Consider the following 26,596-nt stretch of genomic DNA (forward strand, 5'->3'; position numbering starts at 1 on the left):
AACTTGTATGCGGAGCACATCATGAGAAAGGTGGGGGTAGAGGAGTCACAAATTGGGATCAAGATTGCAGGGAGAAATATCAACAACCTCAGATATGTAGATGATACCACTCTAATGGCAGAAAGTGAAGAGGGACTAAAGAGCCTGTTGATGCGGGTGAAGGAGGAGAGTGCAAAAGTTGGCTTGAAACTCAACATCAAGAAAATGAAGATCATGGCATCCAGCCCTCTCAATTCCTGGCAAATAGATGGGGAGAAAATGGAAATAGTGACAGATTTTATTTCCTGGGCTCCAAGATCACTGCAGATGGGGACTGTAGCAAAGAAATTAAAAGACGCTTGCTGCTGGGGAGGAAAGCTATGGCAAATCTAGACAGCATCCTAAAAAGCAGAGACATCACCCTGCCAACAAAAGTGCATTTAGTCAAGGCTATGGTATTCCCAGTTGCAATGTATGGCTGTGAAAGTTGGACCATAAGGAAGGCCGAGCATCAAAGAATTGAGGCTTTTGAACTCTGGTGCTGGAGAAGACTCTTGCGAGTCCCTTGGACTGCAAGGCGAACAAACCGGTCAATCCGAGAGGAGATCAGCCCTGACTGCTCCTTAGAAGGCCAGATCCTGAAGATGAAACTCAAATACTTTAGCCACCTCCTGAGAAGGAAGGACTCCTTGGAGAAGGACCTAATGCTGGGAGCGATTGAGGGCAAAAGAAGGGGAAGACAGAGAATGAGGTGGCTGGATGGGATCACTGAAGCAGTAGATGCAAACTTAAATGGACTCTGGGGAATGGTAGAGGACAGGAAGGCCTGGAGAATCATTGTCCATGGGGTCACGATGGGTCGTGAGGCTTTCTCAGCCTCACGTACTTCAGAAGTTGCCTTTTGTGGGGAAAGGAAGATGATTGTAAGCCTCGTTGGTAGAGAAAAGCAAGGTATAAAAACCAACTCATCTTCAAGCTCCTTTTGCCCCCAAAATTGCAGACAAGCAACCGAATCCTATCCCGCATTTGAGAGAAAGTCCCCATTGTATTTAATGGGACTGCTTTCCAAGTCCACACATTCATAGGATCAGACTATAAAGCCATTGCATGCTTTGGATTCGATCCACAGCAACTGTCTCATCTTCTCACATGGCCTGGCTTATTTTTGTAGCATCGGAATAAGACAGCTGTCAGTCTCAAAGTATTTAACCTGGAAGGGCATCCAAAATAGGGTCAAGTCTGGAGGGACATATTTTTATTTTTCACCTCCGCAATTTTGAGTGCTGTTATGTTAACCTCCTCTGTCAAAGCCTCCCTCCCCTGTTCAGAAATTCCAGGTTGTACCAAGGTGTGCTAAATATACAAGACCAGAGAGCGTGTGACCCAGGACATCTTAACACTTAAGGCCTCATTCAACTGTGCTAAGCAATCTAATGGCTTAAGGAAATAACAAGGGTTTGATTGGATCACAGCAAAGGCCTGCCAGAAATGACGAGGCCAACAAGCAAGAGAAACAGTCTATCTCGTCCTGTGTCCTATCATACACACTGGCCTTCATAATACCCCAAGAGCCCTGCTGGGTCTGACCAGTGAGGGGCCATCTAGTGCAGCGTCCCGTCTCACACAAGGCCAACCAAGTCCTCCAGAGGACCAACGGCAGGACAGAGGCCAAGGCCTTCCCCTGACATTGCCTCCTGGCTCTGAGATTCATAGGATTAATGCCTCTGGAGGTTCCCCACAACCACCATGGCTAGTAGTTGTTGACAGACTTCTCCATCTCTCACATCCCCTTTTTGAGCTGTTTATTCCTGTGGCCATTGCAACGTCCTCTGCCATGAAGCTTGCATGCAGGTGACCTCAGGCAAGTCCCTTCCTTTCAGGGTAGCCTACTCTGCAAGGTGTAATCCAGCCTGTGCAACTCTGAGCCCCTTCTTGAGAAGGAAATGCACAGTAGTGTCAGTAGATAAAGCTAAACGCCCACTAGGGATAAAAAAGGGGTCAAATCGCCCAGCCGCTTTAACTGTCATGAATGAACTCCAAACGCTCTTTCATTCTGGACCAAGAACTTGAGTTGCCAGCCTCCAGGTGGGCCCTGGGAATCCCCAAGAATTATAGTTCATCTCCAGTTTACAGAGACCAGCTTCCCTGGAGGAAATCCAAGTGGGTTGCCGTGATGGTCTGAAGTTGCACAACAAAATTTGAGTCCAATGGCACCTTTAAGACCAACAAAGATTTACTCATATTTTCTTGTGAGAAAATGGCTGCTTTACAGTGAGCTCCAGAGCATTATGTTCCACTGAGGTCTGTCCTCGCCCCAAATCCCACCCCAAAGTCTCCAGGTACTTCCCCACCCAGAGTTGGCAACCCTAAAAGCACAGGACAGCTCTGCCATAGAGATGGCGACGGCTCCACGGGGGATTCGCATTCCGTGCCGCCCTAGTCTACGCCCTCTATACTCCCTGAGACCACGAGTCTAGTGCCCCCCCCCCGTAAAAAGCATCAGTGCCCTACCGGAAGCGCACTCCTTATGACGCTCTAGCCCGCCTCTTTATGCCCACCACGCCCCACTTGCCCCTCCCCGTCTTCCGGTTCGAGGCGCATGGAGGAGGCGGTGCTTCTTTTCTGCCGCCCGCGTGTTGGAAGATGGCGGCGGCGGCTGAAGAAGCGACTTCGGGCTTCCTGGGCTTCGGGCCCGACTCCCGCGATCCGGCCCGGCCCACCTCTCGGCGGGCGGGCGGGAAGGGCGCCCGGAACCGCAAGAAGGGCTGGAAGCGCTGGCGGGGCCCGGAGGCCAAGCTGGGCCGGGAGCTCGGGGAATGGCTGGACGAGAAGGCGGCCGAGATGCGCCAGTTGGGGTCAGTGGTAGGGGCGGGCGGGAAGCTGAGACCCCTCTGGCTGCAAATAGGCTGCAGGAGGCGTGGCTCAGTGGCAGAGCGGCTGCTTAGCAGGCAGAAGGTCCCCGGTTCCGAGGGCCAGGTAGAAGGTGATAGGGAAATCTGAAATTCTGGAGACCAGCTGCCAGTTTGAGTAGGCCATGCCTGGGACCCTGGACACCTGCTGCCAGTCTGAGTAGATAATATTTGAGACCTTGGAGAGCAGCTGACAGTCTGAGTAGGCCAATGCCTGAGACACTAGAGAGCTGCTGCCAGTCCTTGAGTTGACAGTATTGCCCTAGATGGACCAAGGGTCCAATTCAGGAGAAGGTAGTTTAATGGGGGTTGGGGACTGTGGCTCAGTGATAGAGCATCTGCTCAATTCCCAGCATCCCCAGTTAAAAGAATCGGGCAGGGGTGATGGCAAAGACTGCCTGAGATCCTGGAGAGTGGCTGCCAGTTTGAACAGACAAGACTGATCTTGAGGTCATGCAGCTTCATGGCTGAACTTTTGCCTAGGATTTGAAAGGTATAGGATCAAATCACCCTGCCTTAAGGCACGTTGGGTGACTCCCTCAGCCTATATTAACCTGTCAGGTGTGTTATTATGAGAAGAAAACAGGGAAGGAAGATCTGAGTCTTGGAGGAAGGGAAAGATAAACATATTATTTTTTCAATTTATATCCAACCACTCCTGGCAAACTGTCTCGCGGCGGGTTACAGATAAACCCCCAGATAAAACCCCCACATGCTTTGGGCTGATCCTGCGTTGAGCAGGGGGTTGGACTAGATGGCCTGTACGGCCCCTTCCAGCTCTATGATTCTATGATAAAAACTCCCCCTTAAAATACCCCCGGCAGCAACAGTCTCAAATCCCCACAGCCACTGAGGCTGCCTTCTCGTGTCCAGAGGGGTCCCCAGGTGCTGGTTACGCACCAACAGTGATTGATGGTTTGGTGGAGATCTCTTTGGGAGGGGGGAGGATTTGATATTTAGTAGAAGGTTTGGGGATTCAGTCCCTGGTATGCCCATTTTATGCTTTTGGATAGCAAGTCAGCCTCCTCTTGAGAACCATTGCTGGGCTTGGTAACACGGACTGAAATGTGTAAGCGCTTACGGTGTAAGGTGGCTTGTCATAGGGAGAGAGAGAAGTTTTCTTGCTTGCAGCATATAAATGTCTCAGATTCTATTTACAGTGCATTCAACATACAAATTAAAAACAGAGACATGGAATTCAGCCAGTCTAGATAGAAATCATCAGACTAAACAGACCTCAGTGTATATTAATCAATACATATTGATATCTGCAGGTTGATGGCATATAAATCCAACCACAAACTCAACAAACAGGACTTGACACGTTTCAGCCTAATGGGCCTTCCTTAGTGGTCAGTAGGGCATTGCTATGGAGCACCAAGAACAATTGTTGGTTTAGAAAGCTAAAGTGTGTGTTGAATGATTCTTCTAATTGTTTTTCTTCTTTGCAGTGGCCCAGTGTCTGAGAAGCCTGATGAAAGTTTGTTCTTTGTAGATACTGGTAATGAAGAGAAAGGTGAGGACTTACTGTAAAACCATGTGCACATGGGTCACCATGGGTAAGAGAGGAGGGTCAAAGAGAAGGGAGGTTGAATCTAAAGGAGGTGGACCAGTTGATGGTGGCAGTGGATGACCCAGGCTCTGCATGTGTCAGGTGCCTGTGTGCTCTGTTCTGGTACTGGAAAGCATCATAAGGGGGGAACTGGGGCTCAGTGTCAGAGCCTCTGCATGGCATGCCAAAAGCCCCTGGCATCTCCAATGAAAAGGACCAGGCAAGAGGGGATGGGAAAGATCTGAGCCTGAGACACTGGAGAACCACAACGTGGGGCTGGAGCTCAGTGGTAGAACCTCTGCTTAGCCAGCAGAAGGTCCCAGTTTCAATCCAGTTAAGAGGATTCTTTATTTATTAATTACATGTTTATACCGCTCTTGTAAATGATATGAAAGACCTCTGGAGAGCTGCTATCAGTCTGAGGGGACAATCTTGATCTTGATGAACCAAGGGTCTGAATCAGTTTAATGCAGTTTTACATGTGTTCATGTTTGGAGAGGAGTAGTTCTTAGCAGGAGAGCCTCTGCGTAGCACACAGAAGGTCCCAGATTCAATCCTGGGCATCTCCAGTTTAAAAACATCAGTTAGCAGGTGATGGGAGACATACCTGACTGTGACCCTGGAGAGCCATTACCCAACTGAGAGAATTGTGGCGCTGAGAGACCAGTGGTGTGGTGCAGAGTAAGGCACCACTGATGTGTCCCTTGAGGATCTTTCTGGTCATACAAAGGTGCCATTTGAAGGCTGAAGGGGAACACGCAGACATTGGTCATAATTATGACATTGGTCATAATTTCACAACAGTCCTGTTTGGGACTTTGTTGTTCTTCTGTCATGGGGCTAGTTGCTGCCTAGCAATTTAGGGGAGAGGGCAGGTGCTGAAATTTCTGATTCCTGTGGCAAAGGACCTAGGGTTAGATTGCAGCACCTGGGAGTTGGGTCAAGGGCTAATTTCCGTTGTCTGTCCTACATTTCTCCCAGACTGCAAACGGAACCAGGCCAAAGAGAAGCCTTTGAAGGTTGACTTGATCCTTCAGATCGATTCCAAGGTGCCTGCCCCCAAAGAGTGAGTGGCTCCATCCTCTTCCAGGGTTCCCCATTGCTTGCTCCAAACTGTGCAAGGGGGGGCAATAATTTTTATCCTACACAGTAGCGCTACCATGCTTTTCTCCAGTTGTTGGTTTGCTAATAGTCAGTGAATCATTTCTCTTCTGTTCACATAATTGTTTGAGAGCAAGTTTCTTCAGTCCCCCTGCACATGAAACCTGCTTTCTAGGTCCTTTGGTGGCCAAACTGTGGCTCTCCAGTTGTCCATGGAGTACAATTACCATGGGCCCCTGCTAGTATTATTCATTATGTTTTCAGGGGCTCATGGGAATTGTAGTCCATGGACTTCTGAAGAACCAGTTTGGACACCTCTGCTTTAGAAGTACTTCATAGAGCTCTGTGAAATCTTCCTTGAAGTACGAAGGTGTTCGGCATGCAGCCTTCCTTCCCCGAGGCTTCTTTCTTCCAGAAATCACCTATTGATTATAAGATCCCTTTGTTATTAAAGAGTAGCAGACACTAATCTGTTGTTAAAGAGTAGCAGACACTAATCTGGAGAACAGGGCTCTCTCAGCCTCACCTCCCTTGCAGGGTGTGTGTTGTGGGAAGAGGAAGGCAAGGCAATCGTAAGCTGCTTTGAGACTCCTTCGGGTAGAGAAAAGCAGCATATAAGAAACAACTTCTTAATTATCAGGGCTCTCTCAGCCTCACCTCCCTTGTGGGATGTCTGTTGTGGGAAGGTGATCGTAAGTTGCTTTGAGACTTTTGGGTAGTGAAGAGTGGAGCATAAAAAACAACTTCTGCTCTGAAAGGAAGAGGTTGAGAGGGACGATGGATTCCTTGGGTCTCTGTCACCCTGCACTTTCCTTTCTCCTCAGCATCCTCGCCCACCAAGTCCCCAATGCCAAGAAGCTGAAACGGAAACAGCGCCTGTGGGAGAAACTGGCTGAGAAGGGGGTGCTGCCTCGGAAAGAGCGGCTCCTCCAGGGAAGATTGCGAAAGGCGGGAGTGGAAAAAGCTACTTCTGTGGAAGCCAGCAGCACCACTGGTCCCTCCAGGGCATTCTACGATATGTGGTCAGACTCAAGTAAGAGAAAGGGTTTGGTGTTACAGTTCTTTACTGTGTAAAGGAAACCCATCTGGAAGATTTAGATGGGTATCTGGGGCCTTGGGCACTAAGGAGATATTCCTTTACACACAGAGTCATGACAGTGTGCAGTTTGCTGTCACTGTATGTTGTGGTGGCCACAGGAATAGACAACTTTACAAGGAGGCTAGATAAATTCACAAAGAAGACCTATTACAAAGAGTGGATCTTCAGGAAGAGATTATCTGCTTCTACAAGTACATGTCTCTCTGATCCAAAGAAGAAAGGATGCAGATGGAGGTGGTTAACAAGATAGAAAACATTATAAAGGAACTCTTGACCCAATGCAGCAGTGCAGATATTTGGAAGTTTTAAGACTGGTTTATATTGACCGTCTAGTGATATTGATGTGTTTGGAAAATGGGAGAATTTGCTTCTCTGGAACCTGGAAGAGGTTCTCTGAAAGCACAGTATAGCTGATGGAAAGGCACGAGAGAGTCAGATACCTTTAGTGGCATTAAAAATAAGAGATTCAAATGGGTAGCTGTGTTGGTCTGAAGTAGCACAATAAAATCAGAGTCCAGTAGCACCTTTAAGACCAACAAAGATTTATTCAGGGCGTGAGCTTTCGAGTGCAAGCACTGTCATGTAAGAAGATCATAGTCTGACAAAGAGTGCTTGCACTCGCATTCTGAATAAATCTTTGTTGGTCTTAAAGGTGCTACTGGACTCTTTATTAAAAAGGAGGTCAGTAAAGGTTTTAGACAAAGCAACTGTCCCTATTACTAAACTAACTGAATCCTTTACCAGAATAAAAATCAACATTCGCTTTATCATAAGGAATGGGGGGAAAGCTCATCTCATCACAGATTTTTATCCTCTATTGCCATATTTAGTTTTAGTTTTGAAACAGTTTTTGCTGCAGAGGGACCTCAAGTATTCAAAGGTGGAATCTGTTCTCATAGCCTTTTTTGAATGGCTGTCAGGTTCCTTCAGCTACATCCCAGGAAAGATGCCTGCATATCCAGTGCCAACTATGATGTCCTTTTAATGATTGTAGATAGATAACTTCGTGGGGGATAAATCTTATCAGTGGCTGCTAGCCATGGTGACTATGGGGAATCAAATGCTACAACAACAGTATGGGAGACACTGTGGAAAATTACCAACACAATAAAGAAGAACTGTGTCTAAAACTGGACAGTTTTAAGATGCAATGAACAAGCTTACTTGCTGTCTTTTTTCTTAATTTTACAAAAATGATCATTTCTGCTGAACAGCTTTCTTCAGTTGTAGTCTGAGCAAAAAAAGAATTGCAATATTTTTAGTAACAAAAGGCTTATAAGTAACAATTTTACAAAAATGTATTCATAGTATAATCTTATCTTATACAATATATAAAGCGCTCACCACAACAAAGATGATGAAGATGTTATCCGTTCAGTCGTGTCTGACCCTTGGGTATTCTATAGGAAACCCCCTGTCTCTGACTATTTCTTTTAGCCTTGGGTATTTGGATTTTTCCTGCTGCTTTACACTTTTCCTAGCGTTATTGTCTTTCCCAGTGACTCTTCTTGTAATATCATTAAAGTACAATAGCCTCAATTTAACGAATTTTGAGTCCAGGGGTTCCTTTAAGACCAACAGAGTTGTATTAAAGATTAAAACCAGAGTGCATGCACACTTCTTCAAAAGGTGCCATCGGACTCACACTTTGTCCTGCTGCTTCAGACCAATAAACCTACCCACCTGAATCCATCTAGCCTCACTTGAGGCATTTTAGTTTCTAGGGAGAATTGAGGTTTGATTCGATCTCTTATGTATATTTTTGGTGGTCCGCAGGATCTGTGAAACATTCCTCCAACACCATATTTCAAAGACATCAACTTTCTTCCTTTCTGCTTTCTTCATTGCATTCACACATACTAATGGGGAAGACCGTAGTACGAGTTATGTTGGCCAACAGCAGCACATCCTCACACTTAAATATTGTGATGAAGCACTGTTAAGTAACCGTGTGAATGGGCCGATCTGGAGCAATCTGTAGAAGGCTGTTCTTTGCGGAAGCCTTTAGATCTCTTGTAGCTCCACTGGCCCCTCTGCACCCCCCCCCAAAAAAAACACAGACAATGTGGCACATTAAAGTGCCATCCTTTTTCACCTCTCCCCTTTACTGTGAAAAAAAAAACCTGCTGGCAGAACTTTTTCAGGTACCATAACAGCTTTTGGCCAGATGAGGGCAGCACTAGATCCAATCACAGTCTCCTGGGAGATGCTTATGAACAGGGAAAGGCATAAACCAGAGCATGACCTCAAATTTGCCGTGGATGTAGCAAGTCCCACCCCCCCACCCCCGAACTCAGGTTCAGAGTAGCCCCCCCTCCAAAAAAAAAAATTCCCAGACCTTTTATCTGGTTGAGTTCAGAGTTTGGGCCATTTAAACCTAGCAGTTAAGCAGGGCAGTGCGTTTCACTGGCAGGGGAGCAAAACAGGCTGCTAAAAAGGCCTAAATGTTGGCTGCCAGAGATGGCCCCACAGCTCCCCACAATCCTGAGGCAGCTGGAAAGAGAAACTAGGACACAGCTCCATGCAAACATGCGCAGTCTTCCAGTGGCAGCAGGAAGGGATACCTGAGAGCGGCTGTGTCCTAGCTTCTCTTTCCAACTGCCTCAGGATTGTGGGGAGCTGTGGGGCCATCTCTGGCATTCCATAAGGGACTGAAGTCTCTCTTGGGATGTTGGAACAGCTCCCTCACTAAGGTCCTCTTACCCAGTGGTCCGCAACCTTTTTCAGGCTGCAGACCGGCGGCGGTGGGGGCGATCGCCCGGCCACGCATATGCGCATGTGCGGCTGGGTCGCACATGCATGTTTGTGGCATGCGCGTTTGCAGCTGCGCATGGCACAAACGCGCATGCACGCCATGGCCCTGCGGAGGCAGGGAGCCGTGGCCCAGTGCCAGGGCCATATCGGCCCAGTGGTTGTGGACCACCGCTCTTACCCACAGTGGGCTTGTTGGTTTTGTGCCTCCAGATGAATCCCTCCCAGATCTGCCCCATTATCCATGCCTGCCTGCAGAGCTTGCCAGACACTTCCGAAAACGGAGAGGGATGGGTAATGTTTGCATCAAGGTCAGATCAGACGATGCTGATTTGGCGTGTATCCTAGAAGAAAAGAGGAAGCCCTTTGAAGCTTCCTGTTCACTCCCCGCCTGCTTTCTTTTCCCTTTCCACTCACAATTGCTCTGGCCTTCCCGGATGCCTCTGACTCTCAGCTACAGTTCAGAGTGACCTCCCTTGAGGCCGTTGTTTGGTTCCTGTGGATGGGAGGGACATCACCACTTGCCCACGCACTCCATTCCCCTGCAGGAACTGCAGCCACATGAACTAAAGGTGCCTCTGCCAGTCAGGGCTTCTGGCAGGGATGCTGCAGCCCTGGAAAGTGAGCCAAATCTTGCCCGTTCTCTCTGCAGTTTCCTCTCACTACCAAAATATCTTGGTAATCCCAAAATTTAGACTGGGTCCCATGGGCTCTCCATAGTTGCTTAAGAAGGATTAACTGTACTCTCAGTCAAAGTAGGCATGAGGTGAGTTCTCTCCACCTCTTACCTTTCCAGGACATGCTTCTGGGTCAGTTGAGGATTCTAATCCTAGGCCAATGTGTTGGGGAGAGGTGGAAGAGGAAACAGTGCTTCCAGATTAACACCCAGGGTGTGATGGGATGATCTTGTATGCAGATACTCAGTCCTCTTTCTAATTGGCAGTCTGTTCCCTTCCACCAGCCCCCCCTTCTCTCCCCAAGTACTCAGGCAGGAAATGCTGCTTTTCACAAGGAGTGGCTAAAATGTGGAATTTGCTGACAGAGGATGTAGCGATGGCTACAGGCATTGGCAGCTTTAAATGAGTACGAAACAAATTCATGGAAGAGAGGTCTGTCAGTTTCCACTAGCCAGGGTGGGAGCCTCTACATTTGGAGGCAGCCAATTTGAATTCTGGAGCCAGGAGGCAACATCCAGGGGAACTGTTTGGCTGTTGTGTGAGACAGGATGCTGAACTAGATGAGTCATTGGTATGATCCAGCAGGATCCTTCTTAGGTTCGTATGAAGGCCTCTGCTTCCCCGCCCTGTTGCTGGCCTGCCAGGGGAACTGGTTGGCCATTGTGAGACAGGAGGCTGGATGAGATGGACCACTGATCTGATCAGCAGGACTCTTTTGATACTCATAAGCAGTGGTTCGTTTTCTGTCTTGTCGTGCAGTCCCACATTGGGACTGCGCACGTGCAGGCCTGTCGCTTGGAACTTCCCTAGCTAAAAGTCTCCAAAGAGGGCGCTCCGCACCGCTACCACGCATGCACCGGGTTTCCTGCGCACCGATCACGAGGACACGGGGCGGAGCACCCACCCTCCTCAGTTCTCTTTTCGCCGCCGCGATTAGTGGACGTCCTTTGCTAGTCTCCTCATTTTTTCTTACTGCGTCAGTCGATTTTCTTCAGAATGGCTTCTAAGGTTATTTTTAAGAAATGCAGCCAGTGTGCTGTGAAGATGCTGGTGACGGACGAGCATGACCGCTGCCTTATTTGCCTGGGTGAGGGCCACTCCGTACCTTCGTGTGCAATTTGTAAAAAGTTTACACCAAAGGCCCGCTCTGACAGAGCCGCGAGGCTTAAGGCGGCGCTTTGGGAGAAGGCCCTTTCGGTAGCCCCTCCTGTACGAACCCAGTCTGAGCCGACTCCATCCAGGGCACTATCGAAGGCCCCATCCGTTCTTGGATCAAGGCCCTCGTCCGTCCGTTCTGCCAGGGAACCATCAAGAGGCTCCCCAAAACCTCCTAAGAGACCCCCAGTGGCGTCTGAGGTTCCTAACGTAGCTTCGGCACCGGTTTTACCGTCGTTGGAATGGGGCGCTTCGGCCGACCCCCCTGTCAAGAAGGTGAAAAGGTCCAAGCATAAGGACAAGCCTTCGGTTCCGAAGCACGGATCCATGGGTTCCAATCGTCGATCCTCCACACCTCCATTGCGAGAGCCATTAACGCAGTCCTATTCCTTGGATGTGCAGGACGATGGATCCTCGGTAGCATTGCCTCGATCAGTTTCTGCTCCCCCGGCACAGTGGAGACCGTTGACCCAGGTCCCTGTGGAGCATTCGCCAGTATATATCGGCCAATGGGACTGGCCTATCGCCCATGAGGAAGATCCTTCTTTGGATTTCCCTGATAGTGCTTTGGCCATGATTTCGGCTGTTCTGTCGGGCTCACTTGGGCTCCAGTCCATTCCGATTCCCACCAGCCCAGAATCCGTGTCAGATCCATCCCCCGATGAGGCCTTGGCAGACCCTACCTCAGCTTTGCCTACTGAGGACTACAGAATATATGGAGAGCAGCTCCTAAGAATGGCTAAGGCCCTTGAACTGGACGTTTCGACGTCGGATGCAAGGCCCAAGGACAAGATCCTGAGCAGACTCTATTCCAACATCCCGTCGAACATTGCCCTTCCCATTATCCAGGGCTTCGAGGATCTGGCAGTGAACAGAGAAAAGTCTCGCCTTCTTCCGTCGCAGGAGGTAGAGTTCATAGGAGCATTTCTAGATTCGACTACTGCTACCGCCTCCTTGCCAGTCCATAGAATATGGCCCTTGTCTTCGGTTCTAGGTTCCTTGAGACGGAACCGATGGCAGCCTGCATACAGATTTCAACAGGCTCTCGGCCTTATGGCCTCAGTGACAGCTGTGGTCCCCTATGCCAGATGGCACATGAGGGGTCTTCAATCCTGGTTTGTTAGACCTTTTAACCCATTAAGACACTCACAGTTCCAACATTTTTTGGTGCCAAGGTCAGTTGTCCGATCCCTTCACTGGTGGTCTTCGGAGAATAACCTATTGAAGGGTGTACCCTTTGGCCCATGGACGCATGATTTAGTTCTTACTACTGATGCGTCTTTAGAGGGTTGGGGGGCATACTGTGGCGAGCTGTCAACGCAGGGTCGTTGGTCCCCTTGGGAATGTACGTTACACATTAACTTACTGGAAATTCGAGCTGTGGTTTTGGCCTTGACTGCTTTTTCAGATTTATGCCGGAGCAAGCGGGTTCTTCTTTGAACGGACAATACTGCGACCCTATTCTACATCAACAAACAAGGGGGCACCGGGTCTTTAGCTCTATGTGCCGAGGCTCTGAGAGTGTGGCAGATTCTTTTCAAGATTCAGGCAGACATGAGGGCTATACACATAGCGGGCTTCATGAATACCAGGGCAGACAAATTGAGCAGGGTGTTTTCTCAGGAATACAACTAGGCACTAGATGACCTGATCCTGAGACGTTTATTTTCCCTATGGGGAACCCCCCCAAATCGACCTCTTTGCCAGGGCACATTCTGTGAAGGCCCACGAGTTTTGCTCGCCAGGGGGGATAGACCCGCAGTCTCTGGGGGATGCGTTCCAGATCACATGGACAGGGGTTCTTCATTACGCGTTTCCCCCGTTGCCTCTTATCCCGAGGGTGTTGGCGAAAATGTTGGCGGACAATACGGATGCGATATTGATTGCCCCTTTTTGGCCCTGTCAGCCATGGTTTACCAGGCTGAATTTCATGGCCAACGGCATTTGGATCCGACTCCCGTCGGACCCTGCCCTCCTGACTTCCGGTTCCCAGCCATGCCCAGATTTATCCAGACTTCACCTCACCGCATGGAGGATTACACCATTAACGAACCCCTCCCGGCTAGCGTGAAGGAGGTGTTGTTGCAGCCCCAGAAAAGCTCTTCTAGGCGTAGTTATAGGAATAAGTGGGCTAGGTTTGAACGTTGGTGTTTGTCACGACATCTTTACCCATTTACTTGTCCCTTGCCACAGGTCCTGTTGTACTTATGGGAATTAGCAAACTCTGGTCTGGCAGTTACTTCTGTCAAGACTCACTTGGCGGCGTTGGCTTCTTGCCACGCCGAGGTGCAAGGCACTTCATTATTTGCCTACAAATTATCTAAACGTTTCCTCCGGGGTCTTACTAATTTGTTTCCTCCCCGTCAACCACCAATCCCGCAATGGTCTTTGGAGGTGGTCCTGCAGGCCTTAATGAGTCCTTCCTTTGAACCCATGGGTTCCATTTCATTGGCTTTGCTATCCATGAAGGTAGCTTTTTTAATCGGGGTTACCTCTGCGAGAAGAGTCAGTGAACTAGCCTCGCTTAGGATAGATTCCCCCTTCCTGAAGGTTTTCCCCTCCAGGGTTGTCCTCCATCCAGATTGGCAGTTTCTACCCAAGGTAGTCTCGCAGTTTCATCTTTCACAAGAGGTTTCCCTTCCAGTCTTCTGCTGCATTCCTCAGGCAGGTTCCTCTTTGTGACATCTGCAGGGCAGCGACGTGGTCTTATGAAAGCACTTTCATCAAGCACCATGCGATCGATCTGTCGGTAAGATCAGAGGCTCGGTTTGGAACTTCGGTCTTGCATTCACTTTTTTCTTGAAGGACTCACCCATCTCCACAGGTATTTAGCTCGTGAAAATCCCAATGTGGGACTGCACGACAAGACGGAAAATGAAAACAGAGTTGCTTACCGGTTCCGGTAACTGTTGTTCATTGACGTCTTGTATGCAGGCACACATTCCCTCCCGCCTGTCCCGCTGAGTCTTAGAGTTTATCGGATTCGTTCCGAGGAGCGGCGGCAGAGAACTGAGGAGGGTGGGCGCTCCGCCCCGTGTCCTCGTGATCGGTACGTGGGAAACCCGGCGCATGCGTGGTAGCGGTGCGGAGCGCCCTCTTTGGAGACTTTTAGCTAGGGAAGTTCCGAGCGGCAGGCCTGCGCGTGCGCAGTCCCAATGTGTGCCTGCACACAAGACGTCAATGAACAACAGTTACCGGAAACGGTAAGCAACTCTGTTTTCAGTGTGTATCTCATCTGACTGGAGCTAGGTAAGAGTTTGCACTCCCCTAGCACTGACTGTGGTGGGTTCTATTTTTCTTGTTTGTCTAGATCCACTGGATCAAGTCCTGGCTGGAAAGGACACGTGGTTCTTGGAGCACACCAAAAAGCAGCCAGTGAAGGTAAATGAGGGGAGATCAGTATTCAGGTAGCATCAATTAAAGGCTGGACTAGGGGAGGACAGACTGGGGGCTGTGAAGTCTACTCAACCTTCCTTGTTCCATCCTACAGCGCCCAGGTAGGCTGTTGAAGGCTCCATTGCAGCTGCCGGCTGTGGAGATCATCGCTCCTGGAGGGTCCTACAATCCCAGCTTTCCAGCCCACCAGGTATTTTGGAGGAGAGATGGCTTGGCTGCAAGAGGTTCCAGGTTTCCAGGGGAAGGGCAGCTGTACTTCATTCCTGGGGGGGGGGGGGACCACATACTTGGCAGGGAGCAGTGAAAGGCCTTCCATTTTGTCTGTGGGTCTATTTGTGTGGGTTTGAAGCTGTGGAGAGGATGTATAGATGGAATATTCTGTCTTGGGCAGTGATACCCTGTCTTCTTGGTGCTTTGGTGCCCACAGACTTCTAGAGTTCTAGTTCCACTGGTGAATCTCTTGACGGCCTGTGGGATTTGGCCACTGTGTGACACAGAGTGGAGGGGCCATTGAGCTGATTCAGCATGACTTACATTCTTATGACTCTTACATCTAGTCTATCAGGGAAACAAGCATGGGTAAAAATGGGATCACAGGCCCCTACCCAAGACTCTGCTTCCTTATGCTGTTTTGTCCTCCTCCTCCATTGCAGGCTTTGCTCCTCCAGGCTCATGAAGTAGAGCTGAAGAGACAGAAGGCTGAAGAGAAACTGGCCAGCCAGCTCCGCTTCCCCACAGCAGATGAGGCCCCCACACAGGTGAGTGCTTTCCTCAAGGGAGAGGGACATGCAGCATTTGCAAGCAGGAAGGGAAGGATGGCGGCTGAAAGGCATTTGCGGGAGTAGAGGCGATTTGTGATGTCTTCTTTTGTTGGGGGAACTGTGGCTTAGTGGAGGAGCATCTGCCTTGGTGTAGAGAGCCAGCTTGGTGTAGTGATTAGGAGTGTGGACTTCTAATCTGGCGTGCTGGGTTTGATTCTGCACTCCCCCACATGCAGCCAGCTGGGTGACCTTGGGCTTGCCACGGCACTGATAAAACTGTTCTGACCGAGCAGTAATATCTAGGTTCTCTCACAGTGTCTGTTGTAGGGAGAGGAAAGTAAAGGCGAATGTAAGCCACTTTGAGACTCCTTCAAGTAGAGAAAAGCAGCATATAAGAACCAACTCTTCTTCTTGGTGGTCCCCAGCTCAGTCCCAGCATTGCCAGTTTAAAAAGGCCAGGCAGGAGATGATGGGAAAGACCTCTGCCTGAGACCCTGGGGGTCATGAAGATGGGCTAGGGGCTCAGTGAAAGAGATTCTGCTTGACGTGCAGAAGGTCCCTGGTTCAATCCCCAGCATCTCCAGGTTTTTATCAGGCAAGAGGTGATGTGAAAGAGAACCTGGAGATCTACTGCTAGTCTGAGCAGACAATATTGACCCAAAGGTCTCATTCAATATCAGGCAACTTCATATATACATATAGTAAAGTGATTCAGTTTAGCTGCTTGCGTCGACACCCCTCTTTTCGGTGGTTAGTCTGACAGAGGGTATATTTAGCCTCCTAATAGGCCTGAGTGGCTCAGCGCTGTATCAGTTTAAAGGGATGTGCCAATCCATGTGAAGCTGTCAATAATCCTGCCCAGAGATGCCAAGACCCAAGAGCCACCTTCCGTGTGCAGGGGGAGCCCCTCATCCTGCGGAGGGAAGGAGATGACAACCAGTTCTGGAAGGAGGAGCTTGAAAGAGTCTTATGATGGTTGCTTTGTGCACCAATGCTTTCCCCCCCCCCATTCCCCCAGTGGTCCATTTGGTGCTGCGGGCAGGGTGTGGAGCAGCGCCAGCTGGCCAAAGTAGGCTAGTTGCAAGAAGCCCCACCTCAACTGTACACACATTCTGAGGCATTCCATCCCACTGTGGACCAGGTGAATTAATGCTGACTCACAGACAGCATTCAAAATTTCACAGGTTGAGTAATGTCAGGAAAATTGCCTTTTGTGTCTGCTGAAGAATAAGAGCTGGTTTTTGTACCCTGTTGTTTAGTACCCTAATGCAGTGGTCCCCAACCCCCAGTCCAGAGACCAGTACCGGTCTGTGGATCAGTCAGTACTGGTCCGCGGCTCCTCCTCATCCTCCTCCCCGGCGGCTGTGTCAGGGGCTGCCCTGCCACTCTGCCACTGGCTCACCTTTGGTACTCTCTGGCGGCCGGCATGGCTGGGGCTCCCCCTTGGCGTGGCACTGTGCAGCTGCTGCTGGCAGCGCCCCCCAGCGAGCGGCGGGAAGTCAGGGGAACTGGCGGGAAAGCAAGTGGAGCAGGGGCTCAGGCAGCAGTGATGTCTCACACTTCAGGGGTTTCGCAACAGTAAAAAGGTTGAGAAATGCTGCCATATATGGTCATATCACCCCAAAAATGCATTTAAAATATGCATTTAAAAATAATTAACATTCAGGAAACCCTTCCAGGGCTGCCAAGAAACCCCAGAGTTTCACAAAACCAGGTTGAGAAAGCCTGGCTTAATGCATCATGTCAGTACTTCGTTCTAGTCAGTTCTGCAACCCCTAACACCAAGTCAGCATGGTGTCATGGTTAAGAGCAGCACATGAATTGGGAGAATTGGGTTTGACTCCCCACTCCTCCACATACAGCCAGCTGGGTGACCCAGTACCAGTTGTCTGGGAGCACTCTCAGCCCCACCTGCCTCACAGGGTGTCAGTTAGGGTTCGGTGCTTCGGTGTCCAAGGCAGCTGGTCCCGCACGAAGCAACCAGTGGTGCAAGGAGGGAGGGGAGGCGTGGGTGCTGGCGCGGCAGCCAGCACACAACCTCTGCATGTACGCTGATTGGTGTGCCAGTGCCTCCCCCCCCCCCCCCGTGCTGCGGCACTGGCTGCTTTGGGCAGGAATGGCTGCTTCAGACGCTGAAGCGCCCAACTCTAGTGTCAGTTGTGGGGAGAGGAAGGGAAGGCGATTCCCCACTTTGAGGCTCCTTTGGGTAGTATAAAGCGGGGTACAAAAAAGCCAGTTCTTCTGTTGTGCTGTTCATTGACTGTCCTGTCTGGTTGCTTGTCTTGACTTGCTTTGAATACAAGTGACAAAGATGGACAATACATAGTGTGAAAGAAATCAAAACAAAAAATGTGCCCATGGGGTTTCCTGGGAACGTGCAGGCATGTGTGCACGAGAGCCTGCTTTTTTCCCACTCCCATCCTTTGCTCCTTTGTGTGTTTCCAGGAGACAATCTTCCAGGAACAGTGTGAGGGGCTTCTGGAGGAAGACAACTCCGGTGACGAGGAAGAGCCCAGGGGGACATTGAAGCCAGAGGAGGCTGAGCTGATGGCAGTCCCCAGTCTGGCTCCCCCTTTGCCCCTTACGGCCCCGGGAGAGAAGAAGACGGAGAGGCAACGGAAGAAGGAGAAGGAGGCCAAGCGCCAGGTGAGTTCGCCCTGCACTCTCAAAGGAGAGATTTGCTGGCAGGTTCCGCACCTCTTTACTATAACAATGTAGGAGACATGGTGGGAAATGGCCAGCACAGTAGAGAAAACCTGCATCTGAAACAGGACAACTTTAGATACCATCAACAAACTTTTTAGTCTGTTCATCCCAGGGCAGACTCACTGGAGAAAAACAAAGCTCCCCAAATCAGTTGTCTCAGAAGCATTTACTATTGCAAGAGGTTTTTCCTGAAACAGTCTCCCAGTGGGCTTCCAGAACATTCCATCTGCCCCTGGTTGCTATTTCCAGGGTTGTCAGCTGATACAAACCCACTAAAAATGCAGTGTCAGGAGCATTTGACTGATCCCACAGATCACCAAGAGATAAATTGATGTGTTTCAGATGAAATGAAGTCTGAGGTCTTCCTAGAAGTTAAAATGGCTAAATGGGAGCTATCGTGCTTCGATCCGATTATTAGAAAACAAAGAGTCACTGGGGCATACAGAAAAATGTTTTAGTCCAGTGGCATCTTTACAACAAAAATCATTTCTGTGTATAAGTTTTCATGTCCATACACACTTATTCAGTTACTACATATACATGAAAGCGTAGACCAGCCTTTCACAAGTTTTTTACCACTGAGAAGACCCTGAAACATTCTTCAGGCTTCAAGAAACCGCAGAAGTGGCACGATCTTCCAGAATATGGTTGGGAAGCAGAGTTGCACCCCCCCCCCCCGGTCCCTCCCTGCCCACCATTGGCCATTTCAGGAGGTGGGGAAATGGATCAACAAGACCATATATGATTATATCACCTGATAAATGTTTAACAAATTTTAAAAATATAGAAAAAATTAACTCCCAGCCATTCAGGAAGCCTATCTAGGGCCATCAACGAACACCAGGGTTTCACGAAATTCTGGTTAAGAAAGTCTGGCTTAGACCTTGAATAAAACTGTCGGTATTAAAGGTGTTGTTGGACTCAAATGTCGATATGATATGATAACATTTATTGTATGTAGCCAAAGGCTTTTACAAAACACAATTAAAACAATATGGCACAAATATATAAATAAATAAAACAATATTTCTCCAAATGTCATTCTGTTGCTTCAGACCAACACAGTCATGTTAGGAAAAGGGGAAGGCAGCAGGATAAGAGGGCCCGAACGTGAGATAAATGGGCTCCATCAAGGAAGCAACAAGGGCCTTCTTTTTGCAAGACCTCATTAAGGCTGTTAACATTCAGACATTTTAAAGACTATTCAGTTGTATGGCTTGGAGCATGTGCTGAGCACAAAATTGAACTGCTTGGGGTTTCTCTTTTGAAATAAGAGCTGGTTTCTAGGCTTCACACAAACCTGCTGTTGGTTCAGCAAAACCATGTGTTGTTCCATGTATTGTTTATAAGTTTAATGTAAACCGCCCTGAGCCTCCGGGGAGGGCGGTACAGAAATATAATAAATAAAATAAATAAACAAACAAATAAATAAATAAAAAGAGAGAGACTCCACTTTACAGGGAGATCCGAGTTTCAATCTCTGGTATCTCCAATTTAAAAGGACCAGGCAGCAAGTGACTTGAAAAGCCTTTGCCAGAGAGTCTGCAGGGCTTTCGCCCATCTGAGCAGGTGATACAGTCCTTGGTGGATGGAGGATCTGATTTGTTGTAATGCAGCTACATGTGTTTTCACACTGGTGATTCCTGTTAAAATCTCAGCAGTCAGAGTGTCAGTTCAGTAAGATTTCCAGTGATCAGCTGATGGTGGAGTTTTCAGTGCTCTGCACAGCTCCTATCATGACCAGGATTAATTACGCAAAGCAGGAGAGCATACAGATTTGCCAAACTAGCATAATTTCTACAATGGAATGTTGTTTGGGGTTCCCTCTTTGTAGTGCATTTTTAATTCCATTGTACAAGCATTGCAGGGGAAGATGAAATCGACCTTGTAAAGGGATGTACACACTCCCCTGGCAAGTGCATCGGCCTGCCTTTTGCAAATTCGTGCCCATGAACCCATGGCTCACACTCACTTTGCGTAGGCGCCTCTGCCCTGGCACTGCTCTCTGAGCTGCCCTTGAGAAGGAGGCGCAGCCTCCTGGGCCGCCAGCCAAAGCAAGCCCAATGATTCCCCCCCACACTGATGCAGCTCGTGAACATGCAGCCATCTGGCCACAGCTGAGTACCGGCCATCTGCTCCCTGCCTGAGCCATGCAGAGGCAGGGGGAGGCCGACTCCTAGGCCACCTCACTGAGGACAGAGCCAGCCGGCTCCTGGTGGGAGAAGGGAAGGGGCTTGCCCAGACCGGCAAAGGGCACCAGGGAGGGGAAGAACTGTGAGTTGGGAGATGGAAAGAAGCCATACTCTGTCAGGCTGCAGTCTCACTTTACCTCTCCTCTAGAAAGCCCGGGAGCTGAAGGAGAAGGCAGAACGGCTCCGGCGCCAGGAGGTCTTCCGTCTGCACTCAATCCGGCTGCAAGTGAAGCGCTGGGAGGCAGAGCTGCTGCGGCGAAAGCGAGCACGGGAGGCCCAGCGGAAGGCTGAAGCCAACAAGCCCAGACGGTTGGGCAGGTTCAAGTAAGAGCCTGGGGGGATGGGGGATGGGGCAGGTCCTGGGGGTGGAGGTGGAACCTAGCTAGGGTATACCTGGGGGTTATGTGGGGAAAGCAGGAGGAAATCAGGTATGCACACACTGTATTCCTGAGCATGCCTTTCCCTGCCTCTGCTTCACTGTAGGTACGAAGACCCAGATTTGGATTTGCAGCTGAGCACTGAACTGGCAGAGTCTTTGAGGACGCTGAAGGTGAGACGTGCCCTCCACCAGAATTTGGGCTAGCATTATCCATGAGCTGGCTGCACTGCGTCCTTACCCCGGCTTACCTCTGGCCTCTAGTCCCCTTTCTGAAAGGCTGTTGCCCATCTTCCCTGGGGAGAACCACAAGGCTCAGACCTCAGGCCACTTTGAAAGGCTGCAAAGGGTTCTCTCTTTTTATTTTATTTTTATTTTTGCATTTATATACCACTTTCCCGAAGGCTCAGGGCGGTTTACATGGAACGTGGGAGAAGAGGAGCAGTGGTGTCTTGGAGGAGAGGCCTCTGTGTGGGTGCACCAGCCGGAGAAGAAGAGTCCAGTGAGCAAAGGATGCCCCGAGGCACTGGTAGCTCTCAAACCCTCTGTGGTGGCCCATGATGAGACCCATCCTTGCGCTCAGAGTATTTCCAGCCATTTAGACCGGAAATGTGGAGGTCACCCAGGGACTCCCTGGGCCCGCTGAGCAGGCAAGGCCTGGGGAGCTGAGGCACCTGGCCAGGACCCCCCTCCCCCCCCGCCAGTCTAATAGGTCCCTCCTCCTTCTGTCGAAGGACTCTAGGAATTTCTGGGGGAACATTAGGGCAGATAGGAAAATAGAAGTCCTCAGCATTGCATCTTCACTGGTTTTTGTCACAAACTTCTTACAGTCCCACGAATTCCTTCTGCCTTGCGTGTCTGTGGGGAACCTCCACATTCAGAGGTAGTCAACCTCTAAAACCCAGAGGCAGGAAGAAACATGAGGGGAAGGCTTTGGCCTCTCTGCCCTGCTGTTGGCAGTCCAGAGGAACTAGTTGGCCATGGTGTGAGATGGAATGTTTGACTACATGGTCTGACCCAGCAGGGCTGTTCTCGCATTCATATTGTTATCATGTTGGTGCTGACCAATGTCAAGTTCTCTCTTCCTGTAGCTGCAGGGATGGAAGGGCATGGGGGTGGAGGAACACGAATCCACCTCCCCCCCCCCTCCCCAGAAGCTGGTTGGGACCAGAACTATCTTTGGTGCCTGAAGGTCGCTTGACAACAAATCCCGCAGAGCCTCCAAAGCTGCTGCGTTGGCCTAAGGGTCAGAGGCTGCCTGCGGGCTTCGTGGCTAAGCAAGCTCCAAAGCTGGGCCTTCCCAGCTGCTTCTCCCTCCTCTCCCCCTCCCCGGCCCCCGGCAGGTGCCTAATGAGTGTACGGAGCTGATGTTGTGTGAGTTGTGCTGTCAGCACCTGTCACCTCTGCGAGTGCTAACCAGGCGGGAGGATGAGATGGGTGCTCTCATCTCCCCCTCCCCCCCTGGTTGTCTGCTAGGACATTGTAGAGAATTAAAAAATGTGATGAAATGTAAAAACAAAAGCTGCCTCTTATCTGTACAAACTAGCTAAACTAACACACCATGGTGGGCTAACTTTTGAGCTCTCCAGCTCTGGTTGTATTTGATTTGGGAGGGGGTGTTTTAAGGCCTGGTAGACCATTTTCCCTCTCCCCACTCCCTTTTTAATTAACCTTCAGAGTTCTGGAGGACTTGAAAGCTCATCCACTGTGGTGTTGTCAGGGTTTGGTTGGTGTTTGTTAAAAGTATTGCAGTCCTTTTGAACATTTGCTACAATTAAAGTATCTATGTGTAGGGTTTTTTCGGGGGGGGGGGGCGTAATTATAGCAGCCAGCATGGTGTAGTACAGGGGTAGTCAAACTGCGGCCCTCCAGATGTCCATGGACTACAATTCCCATGAACCCCTGCCAACAAATTGTAGTCCATGGATATCTGGAGGGCCGCAGTTTGACTATCCCTGCTGTAGTAGTTAGAATGGCAGTTTCTAAACTGACAATCTGGGTTTGATTTCCCGCTCCTCCTCCACATGCAGTCAGTTAGGCGACCTTGGGTTCGCCACAGCACTGATAAAGCTGTTCTGAGTAGTTCTGTCAGAGCTCTTAGCCTCACCGACCTCAGGGGGTCTCCCGTGGGGAGAAGAAGGGAAAGTGATTGTATGCCCCTTTGAGACACCTTTGAACTGTGAAGTGGGTCATAAAAACCATCTCTTCTAAAAGTGGATTTGGGCATACTTATTTTATTTTTACTTCCCTCTTCTTCCCAGTGGGGTCTCTTAAGTGGCTTGCTTGTTTTCCTCTCCTCCATTGTAATCCTAATAATAACAACCCTGTGAGGCGGAGTGTGCTTGACTGGTCCAAGGTTGCAGCACACTGGCTGTTGTCAGTGTCTCCTTCACCTGCTTTTCTGTAACTCCTGCAGAGGTATTCCAGGGCATGACTGAATCCACGACTCCAAACTCAGCTGAGCTCTCGTGTCTGTCATGCTCCTTGTATAATTAATTTTCTCTTTCCTTCCCAGCCTGAGGGAAGTATCCTGAAAGATCGTTTCAAGAGTCTACAGAAACGCAATCTCATAGAACCCAGGGAGCGTGCAAAGTAAGTGAAGTGGGTCCCCCAAATGCCCAAAGGCAGCTGTAAGAATCCTCCCACACAATCTCAGTTGAAACCGGGAGTCATGTGCTGCAGCATGGTGCAAGGAGTCTGCCTGCTGTGTGTGTCACCCATCAAGCCCAGAGCTTTGTCAATGGATATCAATGCACAATGGACAGCCCACGTGAGGGCAGGTAGTTTTTGCTGCACCTCTGTAGCGGAAGGCGCAATCGGTACAGATGCGAAACCCAGCAAAATTGCCTACCTTTCTGCAGAGGCTGGTGAGGGGTGGGGGAGACACAGGACTGGCCTGGTGATTTACTGAGAAGCAGCAGGCAGCCTCCTTGAGTAAGAAATGTAGGATTGCGGGAGACCCTTTAATGATTTTCTAACAACACATAGTCTAGTACATCTCTGAAGTCTGTGTTTCTCGAGGGGAAGAAAAATCAGTGCAAATGATGGCATGTTCATTTGCTGGCCTCTTGAGAATCAGGGCAGCAAAAAAAAAACACCTGCAAATGCTCCATTTATCTGGCCTTGGTCCTAATTCACACACATGTGCTCTTCCTTCGTGACCTGCACACATGAATGAGACGAGCACATCATGGAGAACGTGCAAAATAATCCCACCGCTCCAAACATGCCGATGCCTTTGGTCTAAAACGGGGTCTTTCACCTGCCAGACCCTTTAAGATGCAATGCTGCGTGTAGAGAGAGACCCTTGCCATCTCCACCACGGAGACTGTGTGTGGGCCTGGGAGTGGGGAGGAGTCTTGCCAAATGCTAGCCATGCCCAGTTGCAGGTGGCATTTTTGAGGTCATTCTCTCGGGGAGGGGGATATGCATCCACCAGCTGAGCTCCTCAAGCTGTCTCTTCTTGACCAGGTTCAAGAGGAAATATCGGGTGAAATATGTCGAGAAACGGGCTTTCCGGGCAATCACGTAAGTAGGGGCTCTTGGTTCACCCTGGCTTGACAAAACAAGTGGGAGGATCCTGGAGCTATCTGTCATCACTTCCCCTACCCCTGGATAAAGGGCTTCTCTTGACATTGTTGGCCCCAGTGCTAAGGACTAGGCATAAAACATACAGCTAGAAGGGTATCTCCAGGGGTCATCTACTCCAGCCCCCCTTCCCCCACATGATACAGGAAATTGCAGCTCACTTTTCCCATCGTGCTCTGAAACATACACTCAAGTCTGGTCTCTGAAATGCGTATGCAGACAGATGGTGTCAGAAGCCTAGATTCACGCTGGGGCAAAGGCAGCTGCCTTTGAACAGCAGGTGGTAGTTGGGTGGGGGTCTACTTGTTAACACTCCCCAGGTTGTTTTAGAAAATGGATCCTTGTCTGTAGAAGAAACTAGCACAGCAGGAGCAGATTGTAGCCTAGCCCCTGCAGGGGAGTAGAATTTCTAATACAGAAAACATTTAGAAGTGGTATTTCCCCTCCTCTTAAGTAGCACCATCATTTTACAACAGGGGTCCCAGGCACCTTGGAATTCTAACTCGGCGTGATGACCATAGCTACAAGATGGCTGCTACAGAATGGTTGCTGCAGCTTCCCATCAGGTCACACAGTGAAGATCCGCATGCTGTGGTGGCAGTGACTGCCAAAGTGATAGTTTTAACTGGTCTGCAGAGGCCCCGAGGGCAAAAGCCCCGCTCCCCCTGCCTTTTACAACCAGTGCCTAATCTACCTGATGTTTGGGTCAGGATCCTCCTGAGATCAGACGCACCAGTCCCCCTCTGCGCCTGCCTCCAGCATGGTGGAACAACTGCTCGCAAGGAGGGGCAATCAGGTCGTTTGGGGGATCCCTCAGTAATGCAGCGGAGCCAGTCCAATAAAACCCGAGTAGGGTGAAGAGAAGGAAAACCACTTCCTGCTTTTAATTTTTAGGGCAACTAACCACTGCCCTGGAACTTCCTTGAGAAGTAAATTAGAAATCAGGCTCCTGGCAGCTGCTGGCCTTCCAGCCTGGCCTAGCCGACTCTCTCTTGCTGGCCCAACTGGGCAGCTTCCACTCCCCCCCCCCAAAGGAGTGGTGTCCAGCTGTGACCCAGATGGCCTCCCTGTGGCCATTCGAGTCCTGTTGGATCTAGATTTGCTCACTCACATTGACCAGTGTTTTCTCTTGCTCTCTTACCTCTCCCCCTCCCCCCATCTTGCAGGTTATAGAGCATGGATTGTGCCACAACATCCCAAGAACACCTCTAGACCTTTTCTGTTTCATTAAAAAACAAAACAAACCTATAAGTCTGAGACAGTCTTGACTTTTTTCTTCCCATCCCTACAGTCCTGTCTGTAGCATAACCCCTCCTGCCCCCATTCATGGGCAGAAAGGATCATTGTGCTATTCTGCGTTCTTCATTCACATGGGAAAAACCATTTACACCAATATAGGATGGGGGAGACTTCTCTTGGCAGTAGTATGGGTGAAAAGGATCTAGGAGTCTTAGTAGACCACACGTTGAACATGAGTCACCAGTGTGACTCGGTGGCTAAAAAGGCAAATGGGATTCTGGGATTCTGTATCAAATGGAGTATCATGTCCAGATCACAGGAGGTGATGGTACCGCTTTACTCTGCTCCGGTTCAGCCTCATTTGGAATACTATGTTCCGTTTCGGTAACTCCAGTTGAAGAGGGATGTAGACAAATTGGAGTGTGTCCAGAGGAGGACAGCAAAGATGGTGAGGGGTTTGGAGACCAAGATGTAGGAGGAAAGGTTGGGGGAGCTTGGTCTGTTTGGAGAGGAGAGGGGATCTGATAACCATCTTCAAGTATTTTAAAGTCTGCCAGATAGAGGATGGGGCAGAATTGTTCTCTCTTGCCCCGGAGCAACGGACCAGAACCAATGGGATGAAATTAATTCAAAAGGAATTCCATCTAAACCTCTGGAAGATGTTCCTGACAGAGCGGTTTCTCAGTTGAACAGGCTTCCTCGGGAGGTGGTGGGTTCTCCATCTTTGGACATTTTTAAACAGAGGCTGGATAGCCATCTGATGGAGAGGGTGATTCTGTGAAGATCCCAGAGGGTGGCAGGTTACAGTGGATGAGCAATAGGGTTTTGAGTGTCCTGACAGTATCTTACTAGATGACCCAGGAGTCTCTTTCCACTCTTATTGTTCTATGATTCTATGTTCTGCTAATTCAAGTTTGCACACATATGTTTGTTGCTCAGCAAACAGCTTAGCGTACGCCTGCTTGGCATAGCTAGTTTTCCTTCCAGATTCAGGAAGATTGGCATGTTGTTCTGAAGCAGCAGAACAAATTTGATGTCTGGGGGCACTTTTAAGGCCAAACGAGTTTTATTCCGGGTATAAGCTTTGGTGTGCATGCCTTCATAGAATCCCTCTC

At 49.6% G+C, this 26,596-nt stretch overlaps 1 protein-coding gene across 1 annotated transcript; it reads left to right on the forward strand.

The window, feature by feature from the left end:
- The first annotated feature begins 2,574 nt into the window (after window positions 1-2,574).
- Window positions 2,575-25,493, forward strand: NOP53 (NOP53 ribosome biogenesis factor). The gene is made up of 13 exons (XM_077336559.1): window positions 2,575-2,834; window positions 4,340-4,404; window positions 5,422-5,506; window positions 6,366-6,574; window positions 14,534-14,604; window positions 14,714-14,809; window positions 15,273-15,377; window positions 17,826-18,026; window positions 20,427-20,602; window positions 20,762-20,828; window positions 23,170-23,246; window positions 24,126-24,182; window positions 25,409-25,493. Exons 1-13 carry the CDS (start codon window positions 2,623-2,625, stop codon window positions 25,413-25,415), a joined length of 1,428 nt encoding a protein of 475 aa, XP_077192674.1. The 5' UTR covers window positions 2,575-2,622; the 3' UTR covers window positions 25,416-25,493.
- Window positions 25,494-26,596: the final 1,103 nt, after the last annotated feature.

This window comes from Paroedura picta, chromosome 5 (assembly GCF_049243985.1).
Source record: "Paroedura picta isolate Pp20150507F chromosome 5, Ppicta_v3.0, whole genome shotgun sequence".
NCBI classification, from domain to species: domain Eukaryota; kingdom Metazoa; phylum Chordata; class Lepidosauria; order Squamata; family Gekkonidae; genus Paroedura; species Paroedura picta.